Below are 24,846 nucleotides of genomic sequence, written 5' to 3'. Positions count from 1 at the left end.
AACATTAGGCTTTACTAAGTGTCTTTGAGTTGGAATGAAAAGTAGAATTTTGTGCATCCTCTATTCTACATCTGACAGAGAGATAGGAGAGTATAAAGAGACTACCTATTGAGGGGCAGAAGAAGATTTTTACATTGTTGGTGGTATTCTATACTCTTAAGTCTCTCTAGGTGGAGACTGGAATGCTTTGAAGGAGTATGAGTTGAAAAAGACTGATAATAGCAACATTTGTTTAATTTCTATAAGACAATGATAAAAATAGATTGAAGTGATTTACTTTCAGCACCACTTGCTGGAATAAATAACACAGTTGGTGTGTGTTATTTATTTAAAGGATGAGAATTAAAGGTTTAAAGGATGAGAATGTTTCCTCATCCTTTAGTCTCAAGTCTAATTCTGGCTCTGCTCTAGTCCAAAGGCTACTTTCAGAGGTCTGAATTTGCTGTACCTCATCTCAAGAGCCCCTGGTAGTTTCAGCACGAACAAGAGCATCTTATATTCCAAACTAGATTTCTAAGCCCACCCAAAATTATTCCTGGAAAAGTCTTGTTCTGCTGGGATTCTTTGGCCTGAGATAGAGGAGGCTAAAATTTCTTGGTTGTCTTAGGTCCTCAGTGGGGCCCTGAGGTGGTTTGAGGTCAGCCTTGCAGTTTTAGAACTGGGCAGGATTGTGGAGATGAGGGAATAAGGTCTCACGTTGTAGCACAAGGGCATTTGCCCAGATACCTTCTTCTCCTTAGTTTTGGACCAGACCCTGTGGAGTTGGATGTTAGTGAGAGGTGACTGCCATGTTAATATCTTCATAATGCTTCTGAGAAGGCTGTTTTTGCTCCTTTCCTTCTCACTTACCTTACTATTTCTAGTATAGACTTTTTGGGTAGGGCTGAAGTCTCTAGAAGCTTTGATAGGATTTCAAACAATAGGATTCCTGGGTTGCCAGCTAAATCTAAACAGGTCTCCTTTTCTGGAACTATGGAGGGAAAACAAAAGATAGATTTTTAAATACCTTCTGAAATTAGAAATCGACCACGTCTTTACTGATTATTTATAATAATAATATCAAGTCAGGAACTAGAGGTACAGTAAAACATTAAAAGTCTGTTCTATTTGGTAGAAAGGCCGTTTTGGTTACTGAGCAGACAGAATAAAATGGAATGTTAAAAAATACTTTTAGTTCAATAACGTCTAAGCAAATGTAGTAATATTTTTAACACAAACATGAATTTTGTGTTAATGATTATTTCCTGGTTCTAGGCAAACTCCCATTACTATAGTACTACTTGTAAGAAATAACTTCTCTTTATCCTAAGAACAGTTCATAGCTTATGAATGAATATATTTTCAAAACTGTATACAGTATTTGGAATTTGGAATGTTTATCCTAGAAAACATGAATAATGATTAGCTTTTCCAAGGCAGCCTGTTAAACTTATAAACAATGAGGGGATTAATGACAATATTTCCACTACACCTACACATCATTTATAACCTTGGGGGAGAAATAACAGAAAAATTATTTTCTATTAGTTAGTGGAAGCATGTGACACCTTAACTAATGCTTTCTAACCTACAGCAGACTCTTCAGCCCTAGCACTGAGGGTAGAGGCTTCATCAGTGTGAGGAAGCTATTTTTTCAAGAACAGTAAATTATCGACACTTTAGATTTACATGAGAGTGCATTTTTCTTTTTATGAAAAAAATTTTTTTTTAAAAAATAAAAGCAATGCCTCTCAAAGTAGTGCATACACTTGGTAAATAATTCAGACATTATAGGCCAGGCGCAGTGACTCACGCCTGTAATCCCAGCACTTTGGGAGGCCGAGGTGGGTGGATCACGAGGTCAGGAGATCAAGACCATCCTGGCTGATGCTGTGAAACCCCATCTCTACTAAAAATACAAAAAATTAGCCGAGTGTGGTGGCAGGCACCTGTAGTGCCAGCTACTGGGAGGCTGAGGCAGGAGAATGGCATGAACCTGGGAGGCAGAGCTTGCAGTGCACCGAGATCGCACCACTGCACTCCAGCCTGGACGACGGAGCAAGACTCTGTCTCAAAAAAAAAAAAAAAAAAAAAAAAAGAATTCAGACATTATAGAAGGCAGCCAAATTTTTCTACACCAGTCACTCACTCAGTGTTCTCACTGGAGACCAAAGGGCAGTGTCTCCTGCAGGAGGCATTTGGACAGTGCAAGTGCCTGCCTGATGTAGTTAACACTGTACCAATTTGTTTAGCAAATACTGTTCTGGAGAAGCAGTTCAAAAGTAACTCACATCCCAGACTACACCTTCCTGACCTGTCTCCCAACTGGAAGCCTGTGAATGATGTTTACTGTGCAGTGAGTTGTAGCTGCCCAACTGCCTTCTGTTCATAACGTCTCTACTCACCCACTGCCTTGAGGAAGAGATTCTTATCTGTTAGCACCTTGATAAAGTCTGAGAAGTTCACCTTCCCATCTCCTGCAACAAAAATCTGAGACTCAGGACAATGATAAGATGTATTTAAATTATCAGAGTATATATTAAATGTAAAAATTAAAACACTCTGGATGATTTAATATTAAAAAAAGAGCATTTGAATTGAGCAAAAAAAGAGCATTGGAAATATGCTCAGGTGAGCCCTGGTCTTCTTGAAGTGGTCTTAGCACCATTACATGAGTCCTCCACAGCCCACAGAAGCAACAGTGGTTGTAAACATCCAGCCAGGAACACCCAGCCATTGCAGTCTGTCCGCCTGCTCTTTTCTCAGAGCCTGGCCATGTTTGCAAGGAATCTGCCCTGTCTTCCCATGCTATAACCGCCCCTATTATTCCTATTTTAACATCCCCAAGCTGTATTCCATTTCCTCTAAAATTGAAGGATGATGAGTATTATTAGAGGGGTATGTGTGTGTTTCCATGAAATAATAGAAAAATTTGACACGTTAGTAGAAGCAAGTGACACCTTAAGTGACATTGAATGACAGGTGGAACTGATGTTGATTGAATGGGGCACTGACAGTTGGGTGGAGAGAGGTGAGAGGAGATAATATGCTGAATATATTTTTCACACAGCATATCAGTTTGGGCTACTAATAATTTGGTCAGTATATTCACTAAAAACATTACCTGTATGCTTTAAAAATACCAACAAAAGTGCTATGGCATTTAAAATTCAGTGTAGGTAGGACTTGATGGAAAAAGAAAGATTTGTTCTATTTTGATTCAAACAGAAACAAAAGGCTTGAATTCTCTTGGTAATGAGTCATTATTAACATTGTTACTGCTTTTGTATCTGTTATTTCAGGGCACCCTCCATGTACAGCTTCCATGTACATCAGGACAGGTAACCTGAATTTGATATTGAAATCAGACAATCACTCTTGGCTTCTACACAGCGTTTTTCAAATAGTCCATTTTCTAGGATTAATTTGATTTCACAACTTGTACACATACCTCACTGATCTCCTTAAAGGGACATACACCATACACACACAGACACACACACATATGTGTGTGTCTCTTTAAGGATACATATGTGTGTGTATACATAGATATATGGATATATACATATATGCATATTTGTATATAGTATTCAAATATATAGTCTACAAACATATACAAATATGCAAATATACAAATATATATATATGGGGGCAAGTAAATAAGGTTTGTTTCTCATGTTTATACAGTCATTAAAAGAAAACTATATATTCATTAAAAGAAAACTATATAATCTTTTATGGGAAAAGCAATGAGAAGCCAAATGACTCACGATCAATATCAGCACATTTCAATTCATTATAGACATCATGCTTGGTTAGATTCATTCCCAGCTTAGCTACAGTGCACATCAGTCCATGGAAATCAATACAGCCAGTTTTGTCCTTGTTGAAGAAGTTGTAGGCATCTTGGAAAGCTGGGGAAATAGGATTAAGTTATTCAGGACAGTTATTCAAGAAGAAGTATATACACTAATAGGACTAGGACAGACAATATAGTTGACTGGAGATCATGTTCTAAAAAAAGGATTGTGGAAAAAATGAGTGCTTAATAGACATTTCTTATACAGTATCCTTCCATGGAACTTGAACTGGAATGAACTAACTGTTGCAAAACCAAGTGTTGGTAAGTAAGATGGCCTTCCAAAGATATCCACACTGTAATCCCTTAACCTGTGAATATGCTATCTTACATGGCAAAAGGGACTTTGTACATATAATTAAGATAGATTCTTCTGGGCTTGATCTAATTACATGATCCCTTATATAGCTAGAAGCCAGAGAGATGTGGCAGAAATCAGAGAGATTTAGAGCATGAGAAAGACCTCACCCACCATTGCTGGTTTATCAGCCAGGAACTTCTCTGCCTGCTAAAGAGGCTGAGAAGCTCCTGGCTGATAAACAGCAGGGAAACTGGAATGTCAGCCCTACAAGAGAAAAGAACAGAATTCTGCCAAAAATCTGAATGAGACTGGAAGCAGATTCTCCTCCAGAGCCCCTAAATAAGAGGCCAGGCTGGCCAACACCTTAATTTCAGTCCTATAAGACACAGAGAAAAGAAACCAGCTGTGCCCACCTGCACTTCTGACTTATAGAACTGTGAGATAATAAATTTGTGTTGTTTTAAGCTGTTATGTGTGTGGCAATTTGTTACAGCAGCAATAGAAAACCAATTTGTCAAATTGCACCCAAATTATATATATGTGTGTGTGTTTTATATGGATCCAAAGTTTTTCAAAGAAATAGTCAAGGCACTAACTGGAGCCAAAATTAGATAAGTATTTTCTGAAATTAGTGAATGAGGAAATAAACCGGGAACAAAATATATTCCAAATGACACCAAAATAAAACTTACTTCATATCATGTTCAAGTCTCAGCATCTCTATGTATAAGAATGATTAATCTCCTACAGAGATAATGATACCTGCTCTGTAAGTGTGTAATGTAAAAAGGTAATATCTTTCTCCTTGATAAAAGGTAGGCTTCTCTAGGGCTGGAACCAAACTATCTCTGACTTGTTTCTGTTTTTCCCATTATCTCTTGCATGTTAGTAGGCAGTCAACAAATATTGATTGCATGCTTTCCATGGACCAGGCATTGCTCCAAGTGCTTAGGATATATTAGCGCACTACATAGACAAAGATCTGTGCCTTCATATAAATGTAATAAATAGGTAAATTAGATGCCATTTTAGAAGGTGATACATACCATGGAAAAAAGAAAAAGTAATTCTGGGTGGATGATTAGAAAGAAGAAGAGAAATGGAATTCCTATACACTCCCACCTTTGTGTCTGTTTCCTGACTAGCACCTGTACCTGCATGACCTTCCTTTCTCTCTGCGCTGCAAATAAACTGTATGCTCTTATCCAGAGCCAATCCCTCCCTTGTGGATTGGAACTCATCCCCTCTCTCATATTCAAAGAATTTACCTAAGAAAGGGTCCCCCCTTAGGTAAGGGAAATATCATTTTTTCATTTTCTATTATATCAATCCTATTGTTGTATAAACTTTTGCTATTTCTCCCTTAAAAAGTACATTGTGACCCCATTTCCCCCTCCAGCTATTGCTACCTCTGCCATTTGTCTCTTCTTCCTATTAAAAATTTAGTCATTTATGGCTGGGAGCGGTGGCTCCTGCCTGTAATCCCAGCACTTTGGGAGGCCAAGGCGGGCGGATCACGAGGTCAGGAGATCAAGACCATCCTGGCTATCACGGTGAAACCCCGTCTCTACTAAAAAATACGAAAAATTAGCCGGGTGTGGTGGCGGGCACCTGTAGTCCCAGCTACTCGGGAGGCTGAGGCAGGAGAATGGTGTGAACCTGGAGGTAGAGCTTGCAGTGAGCCAAGATCGCGCCACTGCACTCCGGTCTGGGTGACAGAGCGAGACTCCATCTCAAAAAATAAAAATAAAAATAAAAAAAAAAATTAGTCATTTATTTCTATCAGTGTGGATTCATGGATGTTTATTTTATACTTTTGGTTATAATCAATTCTGTATTATTAATTTTTATTGCTCAAATAGAAAAAGTTGTTGGAAGACAGAGTATATGGATACAGATGCTGGTAAGGAGGCAGACGTGGAAGTGAGAGTCTGTGGACATTCTACTCTGATTGCTTCAGTTTTCTTCAGGAAAGTAAGGAGATCTATTGACAGTAAGGATGGGAGATGCTAGGGATCTTGAAGTATTCAATAAATATTTGTAGAATGAACAAATTAACCTCTCATAGGAAAGCTGTGAGGATTAAGCACTGTAAGGAACACATTTTCTAGTTTCCATATTTGATGTTTTGTTATCTGGGGCCTTGCTGGCCCTGGAGGGACTGCCCCTCTCAGGGCTGGTCAAAGTCGATTGATTCTTTGATTCATTTCTGTCTCCTGGGTCAATTTCTAAATTGGTTCTAAATTTAGTGGAGTAAAGCATCAGCCTCTCCAGAAACCAGACGCAACCCAAACATAGCCACACTGGACTTCTTTGAATTTTTCTAGTGCATGATGTTTTCCCTTTTCTCTGGCCTTTGTCGATTCTGTTCTTTTTGCCTAGAACACTCCTCTCAGCACTATTTGCCTGATTTACTCCTAGTCGCCATTCAGCCTTCTCTGGGACTCCCCTTCTTCCCTCACAAGACTAAATTTAGGAGGCTTTCCTTTAAGCTCCTATAACACTCTATACTTTTCCTATCATAACTTGTGTTATATTGTAATTTAAGTGATTTATTCAGCAAGTTCGTGGCTTTTTTTCTGAGATGGAGTCTCGCTTTGTCGGCCAGGCTTGAGTGCAGTGGTGTGATCTCTGCTCACTGCAACCTCCGCTTCCCAGGTTCAAGCAATTCTCCCTGCCTCAGCCTCCCAAATAGCTGGGATTACAGGTGTCCAGCACCACGCCCAGCTAAGTTTTGTATTTTTAGTAGAGACAGGGTTTCACCATATTGGCCAAGCTGGTCTTGAACTCCTGACCTCAGGTGATCGGCCTGGCCTGCCTCAGGCTCCCAAAGTGCTGGGATTACAGGTGTGAGCCACTGTGCCCAGCAAGTTCATGGTTTAACAGCCTGTCTTCCCTGTTAGACTTCCTATCAGGTCCTACCATGTCTAACTTGTTTTGTTATGTTTCCCACACCTAGTACATTTTTGGTATTAAATAAATATTTGTTGTTTGGATGAATAAACTTTTTTTTTTTTTTTTTTCTTTTGAGACGGAGTCTCGCTCTGTCGCCCAGGCTGGAGTGCAGTGGCCGGATCTCGGCTCACTGCAAGCTCTGCCTCCCGGGTTTACGCCATTCTCCTGCCTCAGCCTCCCGAGTAGCTGGGACTACAGGCGCCCGCCACCTCGCCCGGCTAGTTTTTTGTATTTTTAGTAGAGACGGGGTTTCACCGTATTAGCCAGGATGGTCTCGATCTCCTGACCTCGTGATCCGCCCATCTCGGCCTCCCAAAGTGCTGGGATTACAGGCTTGAGCCACCACGCCCGGCCTGGATGAATAAACTTTAACCAGTGTAGCTCATTTTATCATTATATTTTTTTCTTTGAGAAATCCTAGGACTGTAGCTGTGTTTGTGTTCTTTATTACTTGATTTATACTTGTTCTTTTGTTATTTTTGTTATTTTTGCATTTGTTCTTTTCCACACCCACAAGTTCTTCTTTGAATACAATTACTTGACCAGCACTGCCTAAATTCTAGGGAGATGTCCATTTAAAAGCAATTTCCCTCCTGTCTCACAAAAATATAAGTTTTTTTCCCTTTCTCTCAAATGATGGTGGTGTAGATAACCTGTGAAATCTCAGATCTTTCTTAGAGAAGAAAGGATCAGACATTAAGGAGCTGTTATCTATGCTTCAGTTTTGAGGATGATTCTCATTACCTGCCATTTGTGAAGCACTTAGCTTCTTTTCTTTGTGTTGTAATTGGCATTGAAGAGATCCTGGTAAGTCTCTATCCCTGAGGAAAGATATGAAAATATTTAGATTTACTACATATGTGAAACCAGCAGACATTAGTCCTATTCATCAGTTTCTGCTACTGGAATGACTGTAGCATCTCAATGTATCCAGTCTACTATCCTAAGGGATCTTCTATTTAGGATAGTCAATAGCTACAGGATGAACAGTGAGAAAATGTTGGCCACTGAGATCCACCTCTGCCCTAAACTTGCCCATCACCCCTCCCTTAAAAAATTGTAATTTCAGGCCAGCCATGGATGCCCAACACCCCTCCCTTAAAAAATTATAATTTCAGGCCCGCCATGGTGGCTATAATCCTAGCCCTTTGGGAGGTCAAGGCAAGAGAATCGCTTGAGCCCAGGAGCTCAAGACCAACTTGGGCAACATAGCAACACCCTGTCTCTACAAAAAACAAAAAAAATTAGTCAGATGTGCTGGCATGGGCCTGTAGTCTTAGCCACTCAGGAGGCTGAGGTGGGAGGAATGCTTGTGCTTGGGAGGTCAAGGCAGCAGTGAGTCAAGATTGCACCACTTTGCTTCAGCCTGGGTGACAGTGAGATCCTATCTCAAAAACAAACAAACAAACAATCAAAAAACCAGTTATGATTTCCCCCATTTTATACAATAGGAAACAGAAGCTCAGAGTAATTAAATTATTTGTCTCAGGCTATACAGATAGTAAACGGAAGACCTGAGATTCAAACCTAGATTTGTCTGACTCCAAAAATCAAGACCATAATGCTTTACACTATTCCTGTTGTTAGAAATAGAAGTTGTTTCAATTTTCTTTTTTTTCTGGCTCCAACTCTCAGCCTTGAGTTTCAAATTTTAAAAAAGTATAAACATTGTTGTGGTGAATACCCTTACAGAGAAACCTTTGCATCTATGACTATTTTACAACTTTCTTTTTTAAAAATCTTTTACAACTATTTTACAATTGTCAAATTGCATTTTTAACAGCATATGTATGTGTGTGTAAGAGAGAGAAACAAAGATAGAGAACACTTCTGAAAATCTGAAACCCTGGGTGACCTTTCCTTTATTCAGGAAAGTAAAATCTGGGAAAGGCAGGAACATATTAATACTTTCAAGATACTTTGTACAGATCTGAAGTAATTTATTAGTTTAAGAACACAAAAATACATCATATAAAACTGGGTTTGCTTATAATAAGTAAAATTTAATTACATTTAAGTAAATGTGACTTAACTCAAACATTTAATTATAATCAATTTTATAAATTTATTTAAAGTGCCTTTAGTTTTGATACTTGTAGAACTAAAAGTTTAAAAAATATGAAATCTCATAGTTTTGTGGCTTTATAAGAAGCAGTTTAAAAAGTAAAACTAGGCCGGGCGCAGTGGCCCACGCCTATAATCCCAGCACTTCGGGAGGCTGAGGCGGGTGGATCACGAGGTCAGGAGATCAAGACCATCCTGGCTAACACGGTGAAACCTCGTCTCTACTAAAAATTAAAAAAAAAAAAAAAAAAAAATTAGCTGGGCATGGTGGCGGGTGCCTGTAGTCCCAGCTACTTGGGAGTGGAGATCACGTCGCTGCAATCCAGCCTGGGTGACAGAGCGAGACTGTGTCTCAAAAAAGTAAAACTAGAAGAAATACTAAACATTGTAGTTAAACAAAAAATTATTATGGTTTATTAATTTAGTATCCCCTAAAGTATTTATTAGATTCAACTCATTTTCAAAGAGGGGCCTGGGAGAAAAGGAGGTAATAGTCTCAGAACTGTTCTTAACTTTTGAAAGTGGAATTTTATCTAACTTGTCTTATTTTCTCAGTTTTTACTAACATTGAATTCTTCTTCTGGTGCTTCCTCTTTATTACCTACTTGAATTTCTTCTCTTTCTCTCATTTTTTCAAGACAGAGTCTCCCTCTGTGGTCCAGGCTGGAGTGCAGTGGTGTGATCGTGGCTCACTGCAGCCTTGACCACCCAGGCTCAAGAATCCTTCCACCTCAGCCTCCCGTGTAATTGGAACCATAGGTGCATGCCACCATACCCAGCTAATTTTTTATTTTTTGTAGAGACAAGATCTCCTTATGTTGCTCAGGCTGGTCTTGAACTCCTGGGCTCAAGTGTTCCTCCCTCGTCTACTTCCCAAAGTGTTGGGATGGCAAGTGTGTGCCACTGTGCCCAACCTGTAATTTCTGAAGCTCGGGTTTGTCCTTATTTTATATTTATTTTACTGATGTTCCTTGATTCATGATGGGGTTACATCCTTATAAACCCATCATAAGTTGAAAATATTGTAAATTGAAAATGCATTTAATTCACCTAACCTACATAGCTTAGCCGAGCCTACCTTAAATGTGCTCAGAACACTTACATTAGCCTACATGTGGGCAAAATCATCCAGCACAAAGCCTATTTTGTAATGAAGTGTTGAATGCCTCATGTAATTTATTGACTGCTGTACTAAAAGTGAAAAACAGAATGGTTGTATGAGTATTTGAAGTTGAGTTTCTACTGGATGAGTATTGCTTTTGTACCACTATAAAGTCAAAAAATGGTAAGTTGAACCATTGTTAAGTTGGGGACCATCTGTATTTCTAAATATAAACAAATTTCTTTTGCATGATGTAAAAGATGCAGTAGATAGGGAGATACTATGTTCTCAAGAAGCAGGAGGAAAGCAGAATTCAAGGCAGTGTAAAGATCTTTTTTTTTTTCCTTTTGAGACAGGGTCTTGCTCTATTGCCCAGGCTGAAATGCAGTGGTGCAATCTTAGCTCACCCTATCCTCTGCCTCCTGGGCTCAAGCAATCCTCCCACTTCAGCCCCTGGAGTAGCTGGGACTACAGGTGTGCACCACCACACCCAGCTAATTTTCGTATCTTTTTTTGGTAGAGGCTGGTCTCAAATTCCTGGGCTCAAGTGATCCACCCACCTCAGCCTCTCAAAGTGCTGGGATTACAGATGTGAGCCACCATGCCTGGCCAGGCAATGTAAAGTTCTTATTACCTGTCTTTAAAAAGACACTCATGGCACAATTTCAAACCTTACCTTGGATCAAACATTGGAGAAAGACTTTATTTTACAAAGTTTCAAATGACTGAAGAACCTTACATTTGGAATGAACCTAATCCAACCTCTCATCTAATGTAGGAATTCCCTTTACATGTAGTGTTGTCTAGTTTTTGCTTAACTACTTTCAGTGACAAGGAACTCACTACCTCAAAAGATAGCTTGCAGAGTCAAGGACACTAGAAAGGATACACTAAAAATAGAAAGTAAATGGATAATTGTGAAAGAGGAAAGAAATATTCTTCTTATGATCTGATAAAATATAGATCAGGCTCTCAGTTTTGGTCATTAGTGGCTGCTTATTTAAATTTGTTGTTAGGTGACTGAGAAAAAGCTATTGTTAATGTCACAGGCAAATCTCCCTTCCCAATTTTAGCCCAGGGTCAGTCATGGCTGATTTACCAGCTTTTGTTTACCAGCTATATTTGAAATATAGACCATGGCTGATTTACCAGCTTTTGTTTACCAGCTATATTTGAAATATAGACCCTTTTTCTACACTTTGACTTGGTTATGGGTTTAGGTCTTCTTTATGATCTTCTAAATTTTTTCTTCTTTAAACTGGCACTCAAAATATCTCAAGGTATAACTTATAACTCCTTGAGCCCCCTAGAGTGTTTTGTATACTAACATAAAAACAGCTTCTTCTTTGGGAGGACAGGAGGGAGAATTCTGCTCTTCCCATCAAAAAAGATGTATATCTTTTTCTTTTCATAAAAAATCTTTCTCTTCAATTCCAATGTTTTGTTTTATAACTAAACTTACCATATAATAAATATTTGAAGAGTATTTTAATTGTTTCATCATAATCTTTATGAGTATTTAATATATTAATAATTTTTTTTTTTCTGAGATGAAGTCTCGCTCTGTCACCAGGCTGGAGTGCAGTGGCATGATCTTAGCTCACTGCAACCTCTGTACCCCAAGTTCAAGCAATTCTCCTGCCTCAGCCTCTTGAGTAGCTGGGACCACAGGCACATGACACCACGCCTAATTTTTGTATTTTTAGTACAGACAGGGTTTCACCATGTTGACCAGGATGGTCTCGATCTCTTGACTTCGTGATCTGCCCACCTCGGCCTCCCAAAGTGCTGGGATTTGTGGGCCACTGCGCCCGGCCAATAATCTTAATAATTTCCTTTTTTTAAGGGGCTTCCTGGTAAAGATCGGAAAACCTGCTAGACAAAATTCTGAAAGAGCTGTAGCACTAACAATTCTTTATCATAATACATTTATCACCCTTAATACATTCATTACTTACCTTTTACTGTGGGAGATGGGTACCTTTGTTAGAGGATTCAGCTTAAATTTTGGTTTAATTTCTGAAACTGCCATGTGGCCAGTGACTCTGTCTGGAATTCAGAATATACAATTAAGAAATCAGTTTACAGATTAATTCTTTATATTCTTTTGCAACTTTTTCAGCTCAAAGCCTGGAGTTTGAAAAGTCTAGGGCCTCAAGGAATGGTAATAGATGCAAACTCAAGTTAGAGGTATACATAAAGTTGGAAGGCCACATGGAAACACCCCTTCATTGTTCCCAGATTTCCAAGCAAAGTTGCTTGTTGCTGCTCCCCCTTCAATTAGTGTCATTCTGATCCTATGTAAAAATAAATGCCAAGTGAAATAAACCAGATACAGAAAGACTGCTATATGATCTAACTAATGTGTGCAATCTAAAATAGTCAAAGTCATAGAAGCAGAGAGTAAAATGGTGGTTGAGGAAGGAGATATGGGGAGATGTTGGTCAGTGATACCAAGTTTGAAGATGAATAAATTCTGAAGATCTAATGAACAGCTTGGTGACTATAGGTAATAATACCGTACTGTATACCTGAAACTTGCTAAGAGATTAGATCCTAAGTGTTCTCACTACACACACACACACACACACACACAAGCTATGTGAAGTGATGAATATGTTACTTAGACTGATTGTGGTGATTAATTAACAATGTATACATATACCAAATCATCTAGTTGTACACTTTAAATAATACAAATGGTGCCATGTGACACAGATAATGAGCATTCTGGAAATATTTGGAAAAAGTTATTTAAAGATGCTATTTAATTATGAAATCAGTAGAGCATTTCAAGTCATAATTGACAAAGAATAAAATGTATTTGCCTACTTGTTTACATCTTAGATACCTGCCTATTAGTAAGTAGTTTTTCCCAGGGTGTCTTTTTGGGAGACTCATCCCTGCCCTGTCACTTCTTGGGAACCAACTGTTTTTGGTTTGTTTTTGTTTTTAGATGTGTAAAAAGGCTTTATTTGCAGGGGAGCAGGAATTTAATAAAAGAGACCAAATCCCATGTCATTGTCTGACTCTTTGGACACCTCCTCCTCCTCCTCTTTTCCTCTGCTGCAGCGGGGGTGGAACCAGCAGCAGGAGCTGCAGTGCCTGGGGCAGCAGAGACAGCCACAGCCCCACCGGCAGGTACACTGGCAACCTTGCCAATATCCTGGGTAATGACGTCTTCAATGCTTTTTTCATTCAGCTCACTGATAACCTTGTTGAGCTGGTCGTCGTCCGCCTCGATGCCTACGCTGCCCAGGATCCTCTTGATGTCTTTGGCGCTGAGGGAGGGGTTGCCCCCGAGGGCAGCTAGCAGGTGGGAGGCGACCTAGCGCACCTGGGCCGGAGTCTACGGCAGCGGCGGCGGCGAGGCCTCCATGCGTGCAACTTCGGCGGAGTCAGGGAGGAAAAACCCAACTGGTCTTGGTTAACAGTAGGAATGGGGGTGGAATACAATGCAGTTCTGCTACCCTAGACCGCGGAAGGAACTCGTGAATTACCGTCCCCTTTCCACTTGGCATAGTTTGAGAAACAGGGCTTATGGACCAGAAGCTGGGTTGGTAGGACTTCCCCCTTTGTTGTTCTTTTCTTTCCAACTATCTTTTCAAAATGTAGAGTGTATTTGATAGCTCACTGATAAGAAAACTAGGTTGCTGACTTAGGAATAATGGATAATTGAATACTATTCAACCATGAGGAAAAAAGGTCTCTGAATGTTTGGTTAGAATTTGATCCATTTTCCCAGGTCTTCACCTCAGAGCCCAGAAAGCAGTTGTTTCTAAACAAATCAATTACAAGTCCTCAAAATCTGAAAACCTACCACAGAGCTGGGAACTCCGGAATGGCTCAACAATTCAGGCACTTGAAAGGTGCTGTGAAATCATCCCCATGCCTCAAAATAATCATTACTTTAAAAAAATACCTTCAATTCTCATAGATTATAGATTTTTAAAAAAGGACTTAGCATAGAATCCTACAAAATCGTGATATTTACCTACTTTTAAGCCGTGCTACCTACCACTTCTGGGCTTCAATCAGATCAGGAATCCAATAAAGGGTTTGTTCCATCACACAACTGTGACCTCATTCACTGCTCAGGCTCAAGCTGAGGGAGAGAATGACCCAGGAGCTCCTTCCAACCTTACAGCAAGTGTGTTTTCAATGTGGTTCATTCAGCACCCTTGGTGTATATGAGGGGGTGTGATTTATAAAATCTGAACATTTTGACACTGTTGGGATTTCAGGGAAGGGGGATAATTTTTGTTTCAAGTTCTATGTTAATATATTTTCATGTTAATGTCTTCATCAGGCTGGGCCTGGTGGCTCATGCCTGTGATCCCAGCACTTTGGGGGGCTGAGGAGGGCGGATCACCTGAGGTCAGGAGTTCGAGACCAGCCTGGCCAAATGATGAAACCCCCATCTCTATTAAAAATACAAAAATTAGCTGGGTGTGGTGGCACACACCTGTAATCCCAGTTACTCAGGAGGCTGAGGCAGAAGAATCGCTTGAACTCAGCAGGCAGAGGTTGTGGTGAACTGAGATCACGCCCCTGCACTCTAGCCTGGGTGACAGAGAGAGACTCTTGTCTCAAAAAAAAAAAAAAAAAAAAAGAAGTCTTCAGTCAGTTGAAAGTTGTTCAGTTAAAACATTTTACTCAGCTGCCATCACTGAATGGTGATTAAGAAACATTTCATTAATTGTTTAAGCCTAGGAAGAGGGGCAAAAAACCTCTCATAGGCTTATAGTCTTTAGTATTATTGGGAAAAGTGATTTCAAAAGAGTAAATACGGAAAAGATTGTTTTAAGCAGAAACCAAGGTATTCATGATCTGACATGTCTCATGGCATTGTAAACCCTCTAGTGCAAGAGTTAGGGGTGTCTTTAGTCTATTATGGCTAAGGACAGATATCTCTGGCACCCAAGGCTTAGCTAGTTACGTAGTTGGGCCCCCAAAAGTGCTTCACATTTCACTTGCAGCAATTCTAGAGGTTTCCTATTCCTGCTTAGGGGAACTTGTTCATTATGAGCATAATTTGACTTTAACCTAGTCTTTTAATACTTGGTACACTGCCTCCCATTCTGGACAGGAACAAACAAGGAAAGAAAGGGAAGGCTTAATTTATAAATTAATTCAACAATTATTCACCAAGAGCTTACTATATTAAACACTACTTATTTTTTATGGGTTTTTTTTTTTTTTTTTTGGTGAGGTCTCACTATGTTGCCCAGGGTTGAGTGCTGTAGCAGGATCATGGTTTACTGCAGCCTCGACCTCCCAGGCTCAAGTGAGTCTTCCACTTCAGCCTCCCCAGTAGCTGGGACTACAAGGTGCAGGTCACCATGCCCAGCTAATTTTTTTGTATTTTTGGTAGAAATGGGGTTTCACCATGTTGCCCAGGCTGGTCTTGAAATCCTGGCCCCCAGTGATCTCCTTGGCCTCCCGAAGTGCTGGGATTACAGGTGTGAGCTACCACGCCAAGCTTTATTGTTGTGTTACAGCATTCTTTATATATTTTGGAGACTAGATCCTTATCAATTACAAAATTTACAAGTATTTTTCCCTATTCTGTGGGTTGTCTTTTTACTTTATTGATAATGTCCTTTCAGTCACAGAAATTAGTCCTAGAATTTTAAAGCTGAAAGATAACTAGTAGATCATCAACCTAATTCTGCCCCCAACCCACCACACTTTTAAAATTATACTTTAAGCTCTGGGATACATGTGCAGAATGTGCAGGTCTGTTACATAGGTATACACATGCCATCGTGGTTTGCTGTACCCATCAACCCATAATCTACATGAGGTATTTTTCCTAATGCTATCTCTCCCCTAGCCCCCCAATCCCCTGACAGGCCCTGGTATGTGATGTTCCCCTTCCTGTGTCCATGCCCACTTCATTTTTCTTTTATAGAGACAAGTTCTTTCTCTGTTAGCTGAGGCTGAAGTCAGGTGGTGCAGTGATGGCTCAATGCAGCCTCCAATTCTTGGGCTCAAGTGATCCTTCCACTCAGCCTCCTGAGTAGCTAGGACTACAGTAGGCAAGTACCACCATATCTGATTAATTTTAAAATTTTTTATAGAGAGGGGTCTCGCTGAGTTGCCCAGGCTGGACTCATACTCCTGGCTTCAAGTGATCTTCCTGCCTTGGCCTCCCAAGGCTCTAGGATTACAGGTGTGATCCAGTGCTCCAGGTCCTCACTCATTTTATTTTACTGCTAAGGACACTAAAGCCCAATGAACTGAATTAATTTCTTTAATGGCAGAGTCAGGACCACCTGCTTTGTAAATTGCGCTGTGATACCAAATAGGCTACAGTGTTCTTAGAGATTAAAAAAATCACAAATGGAGCATTAGAAAAGAATATAAAATACATGATAATCACATATGATTCAGTGTGGTGTGGACCATAAAGGCATAAGGAACTTAGAAAGACAGTTGGAGAGATAATGGTGTTCATTCACCTTATGGACAAGTAGATGGAGGATAGAAACTGACAAGACAATTAGGGAAAGTAACTATGGTATTAAAAAATGTAAGTCAAAGTGTTAAGCCCCATCTTTACAATGGCTTCACATCAGCTTTCACACTCACCTTTAATATCATTTGCAGTTTTCAGCTTATGCAGAGTCGCCATTCCTTCTGCTTAAAGACAAGATTAAGAATCAAAATTACATAAATTTCTGAAGTTATGGAAAGTAGACTAGGAGGGCATAATTTATCTTATTTTTTTTCCCCAGATGAGTGAAAAAATTAAGAAAATGTCAAGGTTATATGGGATATCCATCCTCATTCATATTGTTTCTTTTGGTGCCTTAATGTATTGCACTCCAAAAGCAAAAACTGAAAAGCACTATAGTGTCAACATTGAAATCAAGACTGTTCATTTATCATCTTTTAGGATGTAAAGAAGTGAAATGACTTTGAAAATCTGTTGATTCAGGAGCAAGATGATGATCTGTTGCCCACTTCATTTTCATGAATGCTTTGTTTAGGAAGGTATTAACTAATTAGATACCTTTTAATGAGATAGATATTTCTTTCTAGTGAATTATCCTATGAAATATGTGGGTATAATTAACTAACTGAAAAATCTTCCTTCACCCCACCCCTTTCTATGGGCAGAACAACCAACCAACCAAAACCTTAATAGTACAGATTTAACTCTTTTTCTTTTCTTTCCTCTAAAAATGTGGGGTAGTTTTGTTTTCTAAGTGTGAAGAGATTAATACTCAGGAGAAAAGTGTGGCTATGATAACTCAGTTTCCTGTATTTGGTTTGGTTTGGCCTGGCCAGATAAACCAACAATGTATTATTTTAATATCAAAAAAAGGTCCATGGCAGATGATGAAAACATGGAAACATGGAAAATGTTTGGTGATCCCTTTAGGTTATAGAGGCCATATAAGGTAATATATAATGCAGAAAGCAATACATATAAAGAAGAAATATCTTTCCTATGGGGAAAGGATTAATTCTAATATAAAACACATAATCTGTAGAATTCAGAAAAACCTACATCTATAAAGCATCTTTTCTTTCCCTGCCTCTGATCTGTCATTCTCTCTCTCCCTATTGCTTGGCTCTTCGCCCTTTCTAAATATTAGTTTGCTAGAGGCACCCTATGCCATTCTTAGACACTGCATGCGGCAATATTCTGGTTGAGAATGTGACTTAGAAGATGACAAGAAGCAGACTTTATTTTTATATGGCGACTTTTTTTTTCTAAATGTATATTAGACTTTCTCTGTGTCCCTAGTAAGTACAGTTTTAGAAATTCTCACGTGGAACCTTACAACCCAAGTGCCTCTGAAGGCCAGAGTGAAGCTCTGAATGTTCACCACCAAATAATAAAAATTTTAGCAGGTCCTGAAGTTGTTCATATATAAATGTTATTTCCATGTTATCATGCTTACGTAGCTGAAATTCACCTTTATTCTTTAGAAAGTAGAAATGGTGAAATGGAAATGGGAGAAAAAGTTATTTAAGTGTGAAAAGTGCCATTGCCATTATGCCTGTGTCTGTCATCTGAGATTTGAGTGTGAAGACTTAAATCACAGTAGTACATTTGAAGGCAAATGTGTCAATATGGCATTAAGAAATAAAATTTGGCCGGGCGCGGTGGCTCAAGCCTGTAATCCCAGCACTTTGGGAGGCCGAGACGGGCGGATCACGAGGTCAGGAGATCGAGACCATCCTGGCTAACCCGGTGAAACCCCGTCTCTACTAAAAAATACAAAAAACTAGTCGGGCGAGGTGGCGGGCGCCTGTAGTCCCAGCTACTTGGGAGGCTGAGGCAGGAGAATAGCGTAAATCCAGGAGGCGGAGCTTGCAGTGAGCTGAGATCCGGCCACTGCACCCCAGCCTGGGCGACAGAGCGAGACTCCGTCTCAAAAAAAAAAAAAAAAAAAAAAGAAAAAGAAATAAAATTTGTCCCTTAATACTTATATGAAGAATTTTTTTTTTTTTTTTTTTAAGACAGAATCTCACTCTGTCACCCACGCTTAAGTGCAGTGGTGCAATCTTGGCTCACTGGAGCCTCTGCCTCCCAGGTTCAAGCGATCCTCCTGTCTCAGCCTCCCAAGTAGCTGGGAGTGTGCCACCAAGTCTGGCTAATTTTTGTATTTTTGTAGATCCAGGGTTTCACTATGTTGGCCAGATTGGTCTCTAACCCCTGACCTCAAGTGATCCACCTGCCTCGGCCTCCCAAAGTGCTGAGATTACAGGCGTGAGCCACCGTGCCCAGCCAAAGAAAACTTTATAAGTGAAAATGGAGTATTATTGAGTGAATCTTTGAAATAGAAACCAGTATTTGAAATTTCTAAAAATATGAAACATACTTTAAACATCTAAATTTTCTCTAAGGCACTGCAGACTTCACAGAATAAAATATATTTCAGTGGCAGCAAGTGGATTGGGGCTTATGAAGTCAAGAAAGCATGTGGGCGAGCTGGGTAGCCATGCGAAATGTATATGTTTGATAAAGAGACTGGAAGAAAAAGAAAGAATAACACTAGAAAAACAAGGGGAAGCTGGAGCAAAAGAAAAAAATATATTTTTAGAGATATGGAGAAGATAATAAAAGAGAAAAAAAGAAAAAGTGGAAGAGGAGAAAGAAGAATGATAGAAAAGTAAGCAAAGAGATCTGTAGTGTTGTGCCTTTCTGGCTTTATAAATGGTTAACAGCTAATTCTGATATGGGTGACTTGCCTGTGTTACCTGGGGTTGTTAGTTTTACAGAACTGTTTGTTCTGAGTTGCCCAGATAGGAAGGATTATCTTAAGAATGACGTTGATACAGCCATTTTGGTTAGTGCATCTTCAATTATCTGAAAGCGGGAGACTAGAACCTCTATTAGGTAACCAACAAGTATTTATTGAGCATATACTATGTACTCAAAAACTAAGCTTTTGTGAGAGCGGGAACCTTGCTTTATCTTTTGTTCACTGCTAAACTTTCTTGAACAGTGTCTGGGTGCTCAAAAAATACTTATTGGTGAACACAGAACTTATACATGGCCATGGGAGATGGTTTCCAGTATCTCCAACTGGTAACATGATTTTAAATGCTGGGGATAAAAACTACCAGATGAACATTCCTGAAAATTTTCCACTACCAGCAACAAAAGCAGCAATAGATGGGATAGACTGGACTTATTAAAAGGTATATATATTTTTCTTTTACAAATAAAATACAACAGGACTAATTTGGAAATGTTAGGCATGGGTACCTAGAATTTAAATTTATTTTTTTATTAAAATTCATTTTGTGGATACTTGCATAACATACCTTATTCTTACATCCTCCTTTTTTTTTTTTTCTGTTTACAGACAAGGTCTCACTCTATCATCCAGGCTGGAGTGCAGTGGGGCAATCACAGGTCACTGCAGCTTCGACCTCCTGGGCTCAAGCATTTCTCCCACCTCACCCTCCCAAGTAGCTGGAACTACAGGTGTATGCCACCACACATGGCTAATTTTTGTAATTTTGTGTAGAGATGGGGTTTTGCCATGTTGTCCAGGCTGCTCTCCAACTCCTGGCCTCAAGCAATCTGCCTGTCTTGGCCTCCCAAAGTGCTGGCATTACAGAAGTGAGCCACCATGCCCTGCAACATCCTCCTTTTTTGAAACACAGTCAGGCTTGCAGAGACACAGCAAATTTCTTTTTTGTCACACTTGTTAGGAATGTAGATGCAGAGAACAAACCAAAATTACTTAAAAATGAATTCAAAATTGAGGTTGTACGTGTGTGGGAAGAGGGCAGAGACAAGTTTTACCTTGCCTCTGTTGATCAATTTCACAGCATAATGTTCAAATCTCCCATTCATTCTTTTCTGTGTAAGCATGGAACACGACATTTTCACAATAAGAAAATTATTTTAGAAATAATTAAATATAAGGGGCCTACAAGCAAAAAGTACTGAGATTATGTATTAAATTTCAGAGGCATCCAGAAAGGAACTTTAGATTATTAGCTATATTTATTTATTTATTTTTTGAGATAGAGTCTCTCTCTGTCACCCAGGCTGGAGTGTAATGGCATAATCTCGGCTCACTGCAACCTCCGCCTTCCAGGTTCAAGCGATTCTCCTGCCTCAGCCTCCCAAGTAGTTGGGACTACAGGCGCACAACATGACACCTGGTTAATTTTTGTATTTTTAGTAGAAATGAGGTTTCACCATGTTAGTCAGGCTGGTCTTGAACTCCTGACCTCAGGTGACCCGCCTGCCTTGGCCTCCCAAAGTGCTGGGATTACAAGCATGAGCCACCGTGCCCAGCTTAGCTATATTTATAAACAAGTAAGATTTTAATATGAGTAAGCAAATGGAATGTAAATATATTGGACATGGATAAAAATGCACAGAAATTATGTACGCATAAGGAAAAAATTTGTGGTGATAAAAGTATGGATTATCATTGGAGGACAGAATTAAGAATTATTAAAATTTCCTTTTTTCATCTTGTCGTTTGCTAAATATAGAAATTTTCTATAATGAACACATATTACTTTTATAACCAAGAAAACACAGATAAAAATACACATATAGCATCAGATTACAATTTTATATCGTATCATAAATTTTCACTTACGTTTAAACTTCTTCAGGCCCTCCATTATTGACTTAACATTAATCTTTCCATTTCCTGTAAAACATTTTGGTTTAGATACAGAGGCAGTCACATAAAAATTCATAAAAGTTGTGAAATTATTAAAAAAAACATAGTAGGCTGAAATTCTTCCATGAGTTAGAAGAACTAGAGACATTGGTTTGCTTTGGAATTTGGATTCATTTTTCTGTCAGGTGAATATGATGGGAAAAAAAGATGAACTTACGTTTTGGCTCTGTCTGGCTCTGTCCTTCAGGCTGGAGTGCAGTGGCGTGATTATGGCTCATTGCAACCTTGACCTCCCTGGCTCAAGCGATCCTCCCACCTCAGCCTCCCGAGCAGCTGGGACTGCAGGTGTGTGCCACCACACCCAGCTCATTAAACATTTTTTTTTTTTTTTTTTGGTAGAGATGGGGGTCTCCCTATGTTGCCCAGGCTGGTCTTGAACTCCTGGACTCAAGTGATCGTCACACCTTGGCCTCCCAAAGTGTTGGGATAACAGGTGTGAGCCACCGTGCCTGGCAAGGATGAGTCTTTGAAAGAGACATCTATTTCTACTTTTTTTTTTTTTTTGAGGCAGGGTCTCACTCTGTCACCCAGGCTGGAGTGCAGTGGCACGATCTTGGCTCAGTGCAACCTCTGCCTCCTGGGTTAAAGTGATTCTCATGCCTCAGACTCCCAAGTAGCTGGGATCACAGGCATGTGCCATCATGCCCAGCTAATTTTTTTATTTTTAGTGAGATGGGGTTTTGCCACGTTGGCCAGGCTGGTCTCAAACTCCTGGTCTCAAGCAATCCACCCACTTCAGCCTCCCAAAGTTCTGGGATACAGTTGAGCCACTGTGCCTGGCCCTATCTCTACTTTTTAAAAAGCAGTTCATCTTTTCTGTGCTTTAGAAAATTGTATTAATCAAAGGGACAAAAGTAAGAAGGAATAAGGTATTTTGAGGGAACTGTGGGTAGTTCAGTTGGTTTGGAGCATGACATGTTGGAAGTAGTAGAGGAGAAAGCTGAGAAGTACATGAGGGCTATGTTGCAGTGGGTTTTGTTTGGACTTTTTTGGGAACATAGCAAGGAGTCATGAAGGCTTTTGATCACTGTTATGTAAAGATTGATCTGAAGGCAATCTGCCTTTTTAGAGGCAGGATACAGAGAGATAAATGAAACTGAATATGTTGGCAAGGAATTATTTAAGGAGTAATTTTTGAAGAGAGACTAGATGAGGTCAAGAGTAGTGGATTTAGAAGGGTTGTAAAGAATCTCTTCAACTGGCCGGGCGCGGTAGCTCATGCCTGTAATTCCAGCACTTTGGGAGGCTGAGGCAGGTGTATCACTTGAGCCCAGGAGTTGGAGACCAGCCTGGGCAACATGGTGGCACCCCGTCTCTACAAAAAATACAAAAATTAGCTGGGCGTGGTGTTGTGTGCCTGTAGTCTCAGCTTCTTGGGAGGCTGAGGTAGGAGGACAGCTTGAACCCAGGAGACAGAGGTTGCAAGGTTGAGCCCAGGAGCTGATATCATGCCACTGCACTTCAGCCTGGGTGATAGAGCCAGACCCTGTCCCAAAAACAAAAAACAAAATCTCTTCAACTGAAGAAAAGAGAGGAAGAAAACATAGGCTAAAAGGAAGAAATGAAAACCTAGAGAGAACAGAACATGGAGATATGTTTGCAATGGATAGGTTCAAATTTATTGCTATAAAACCATGATTTGAGAAACCTAATGATTCAGTGTCTCATCTCCTACTTTCAGATGGGCTTCATAGAGAAAATGAAGTATGTCTCCTTTCTTCATCCTTGTATTCCTAGTACCTAGTATAGGGCCTGACATATTCAGTGACCAATAAGTATTTGCTGGTTGAACAAATCAATATACTCTTTTAAATTCAAGGCCAGAGCTGAATAGAAACTCTCTGACAACATCACTGAAGCATTATAGTAAGAAATGCTATCCTCTGATGCACTTAGAACATCTTTTTTTGGGGTATCAGAACAAAAAAGAAGTGGTAGAAATAAAAAAGTATTTATATAGCGCAAGGGCCAGTGAGTAAGCCATGTAAATAGACTCAATAAACAATAATAAAATTTCAATAAACAAATCAACCAACCCCAAATTCCCCTTCCTTCCCCTGTGTATCTCTTCCTAATACTCATTTTTGTTTTCTAGTTTTACTTGCTGTAATATTTTTCCTTATTTTTCAGGATGGAATCATACCCTCAGGCACAACTTAGCATATTGGTTGTATTTGTGATTTAAGAAATGAAAGTCAGGCACAATCTTTTTTTTTTGGAGACGGAGTCTCACTCTGTCACTAGGCTGGAGTGCACAGGTGCGATCTTGGCTCACTGCAACCTCCGCCTCCCGGGTTCAAGAGAGTCTCCTGCCTCAGCCTCCTGAGTAGCTGGGATTACAGGCATGTGCCACCATGCCCGGCTAATTTTTAAATTTTTAGTAGAGACGGGGTTTCACCATGTTGGTCAGGCTGGTCTCGAACTCCTGGCCTCAGGTGATCTACCCGCCTCAGCCTCCCAAAGTGCTGGGATTACAGGCGTAAGCCACCACGCCCAGCAAGTCGGCACAATCTTAACATATCATGTCTTTTCTTCATGGCGTGACGATCACTTGAGTCCAGGATAGGTCTTTGATAGGCAAAAGGTGGCTTGTGCACCAGCATCGTTGGCATCATCTGAGAGTTTGTTAGAAATGCAGAATCTCAGGCTCTACCCAATTCTTGAACGGAGATCTGCTTTTTTTCTTCTTTTTTTCTTTTTTTAAGGAGCCAGGGTCTTGCCCTGTTGCCCAGGCTGGAATGCAGTGATGCAATCATAGCTCATTGCAATCTCGAACTCCTGGGCTCAAGTGATTGTTCTGCCTCAGCCTCCCAATTAGCTAGGACTATAGGCATGTGCCATCACACCTGGCTAATTTTTAAATTTTTTTTTGTAGAGACAGGGTTTCAGTCTGTTGCCCAGACTGATATTGAGCTTTTGGCCTCAAGAGATCCTCCTGCCTCAGCCTTCCAAAGCACTGGAAGTATAGGTGTGAGCCACCATGTCTGGCCCCCAAATCTGCATTTTAACAAGATGACCAAGTGATTCATATGCACATTTAAGTTTGGGAAGCTATGTTCTAGGTGTTACAAAGATAAGGATAATTTCTGAGGATGTTATGTACAGGACAACAAAAATACACTTCTTTTTGTTTTTTTTTTTTGAGATGGAGTTTTGCTCTTGTTGCTCAGGCTGGAGTGCAATGGCACAATCTCAGCTGACTGCAACCTCCCCATCCTGGGTTCAAGCAATTCTCTTGCCTCAACCTCCTGAGTAGCTGGGATTACAGATGCCTGCCACCACACCCAGTTAATTTTTTGTATTTTTAGTAGAGATGAGGTTTCACTGTATTGGTCAGGCTGGTCTCGAACTCCTGACCTGAGGTGATCCACGTGCCTCGGCTTCTCAAAGTGCTGGGATCACAGGTGTG

General features: G+C 40.0%; 1 protein-coding gene, 1 non-coding gene and 1 pseudogene across 15 annotated transcripts in view; all 3 read right to left on the bottom strand.

Moving 5' to 3' along the window:
* The window catches only part of LOC103878903 (EF-hand calcium-binding domain-containing protein 3), a 514,301-nt gene that overhangs the window by 25,130 nt on the left and 464,325 nt on the right, over positions 1 to 24,846 (bottom strand). For 10 of the 14 annotated variants that reach the window (XM_031657656.1, XM_031657654.1, XM_021929309.2 and 7 more), the window contains 7 exons: positions 21,351 to 21,404; positions 16,855 to 16,905; positions 12,219 to 12,309; positions 7,839 to 7,915; positions 3,750 to 3,893; positions 2,385 to 2,456; positions 850 to 970 (listed from right to left, as the gene is read on the bottom strand). In XM_031657656.1, the coding sequence (XP_031513516.1) occupies positions 850 to 970; positions 2,385 to 2,456; positions 3,750 to 3,893; positions 7,839 to 7,915; positions 12,219 to 12,309; positions 16,855 to 16,905; positions 21,351 to 21,404 (610 nt within the window). The other 4 variants (XM_021929308.2, XM_009190950.4, XM_009190948.4 and 1 more) reach the window with 4 other exon arrangements.
* LOC116271112 lies at positions 12,105 to 12,167 on the bottom strand. Its single transcript, XR_004179553.1, has one exon. It is a non-coding gene; the product is annotated as a U7 small nuclear RNA (small nuclear RNA).
* On the bottom strand, positions 12,644 to 13,781 carry LOC108582510 (annotated as a pseudogene).

This window comes from Papio anubis, chromosome 17 (assembly GCF_008728515.1).
Source record: "Papio anubis isolate 15944 chromosome 17, Panubis1.0, whole genome shotgun sequence".
Lineage (NCBI taxonomy): Eukaryota > Metazoa > Chordata > Mammalia > Primates > Cercopithecidae > Papio > Papio anubis.
Note: the sequence above shows the minus strand (reverse complement) of the source record. Positions and strands in the feature narration are given on the sequence as shown.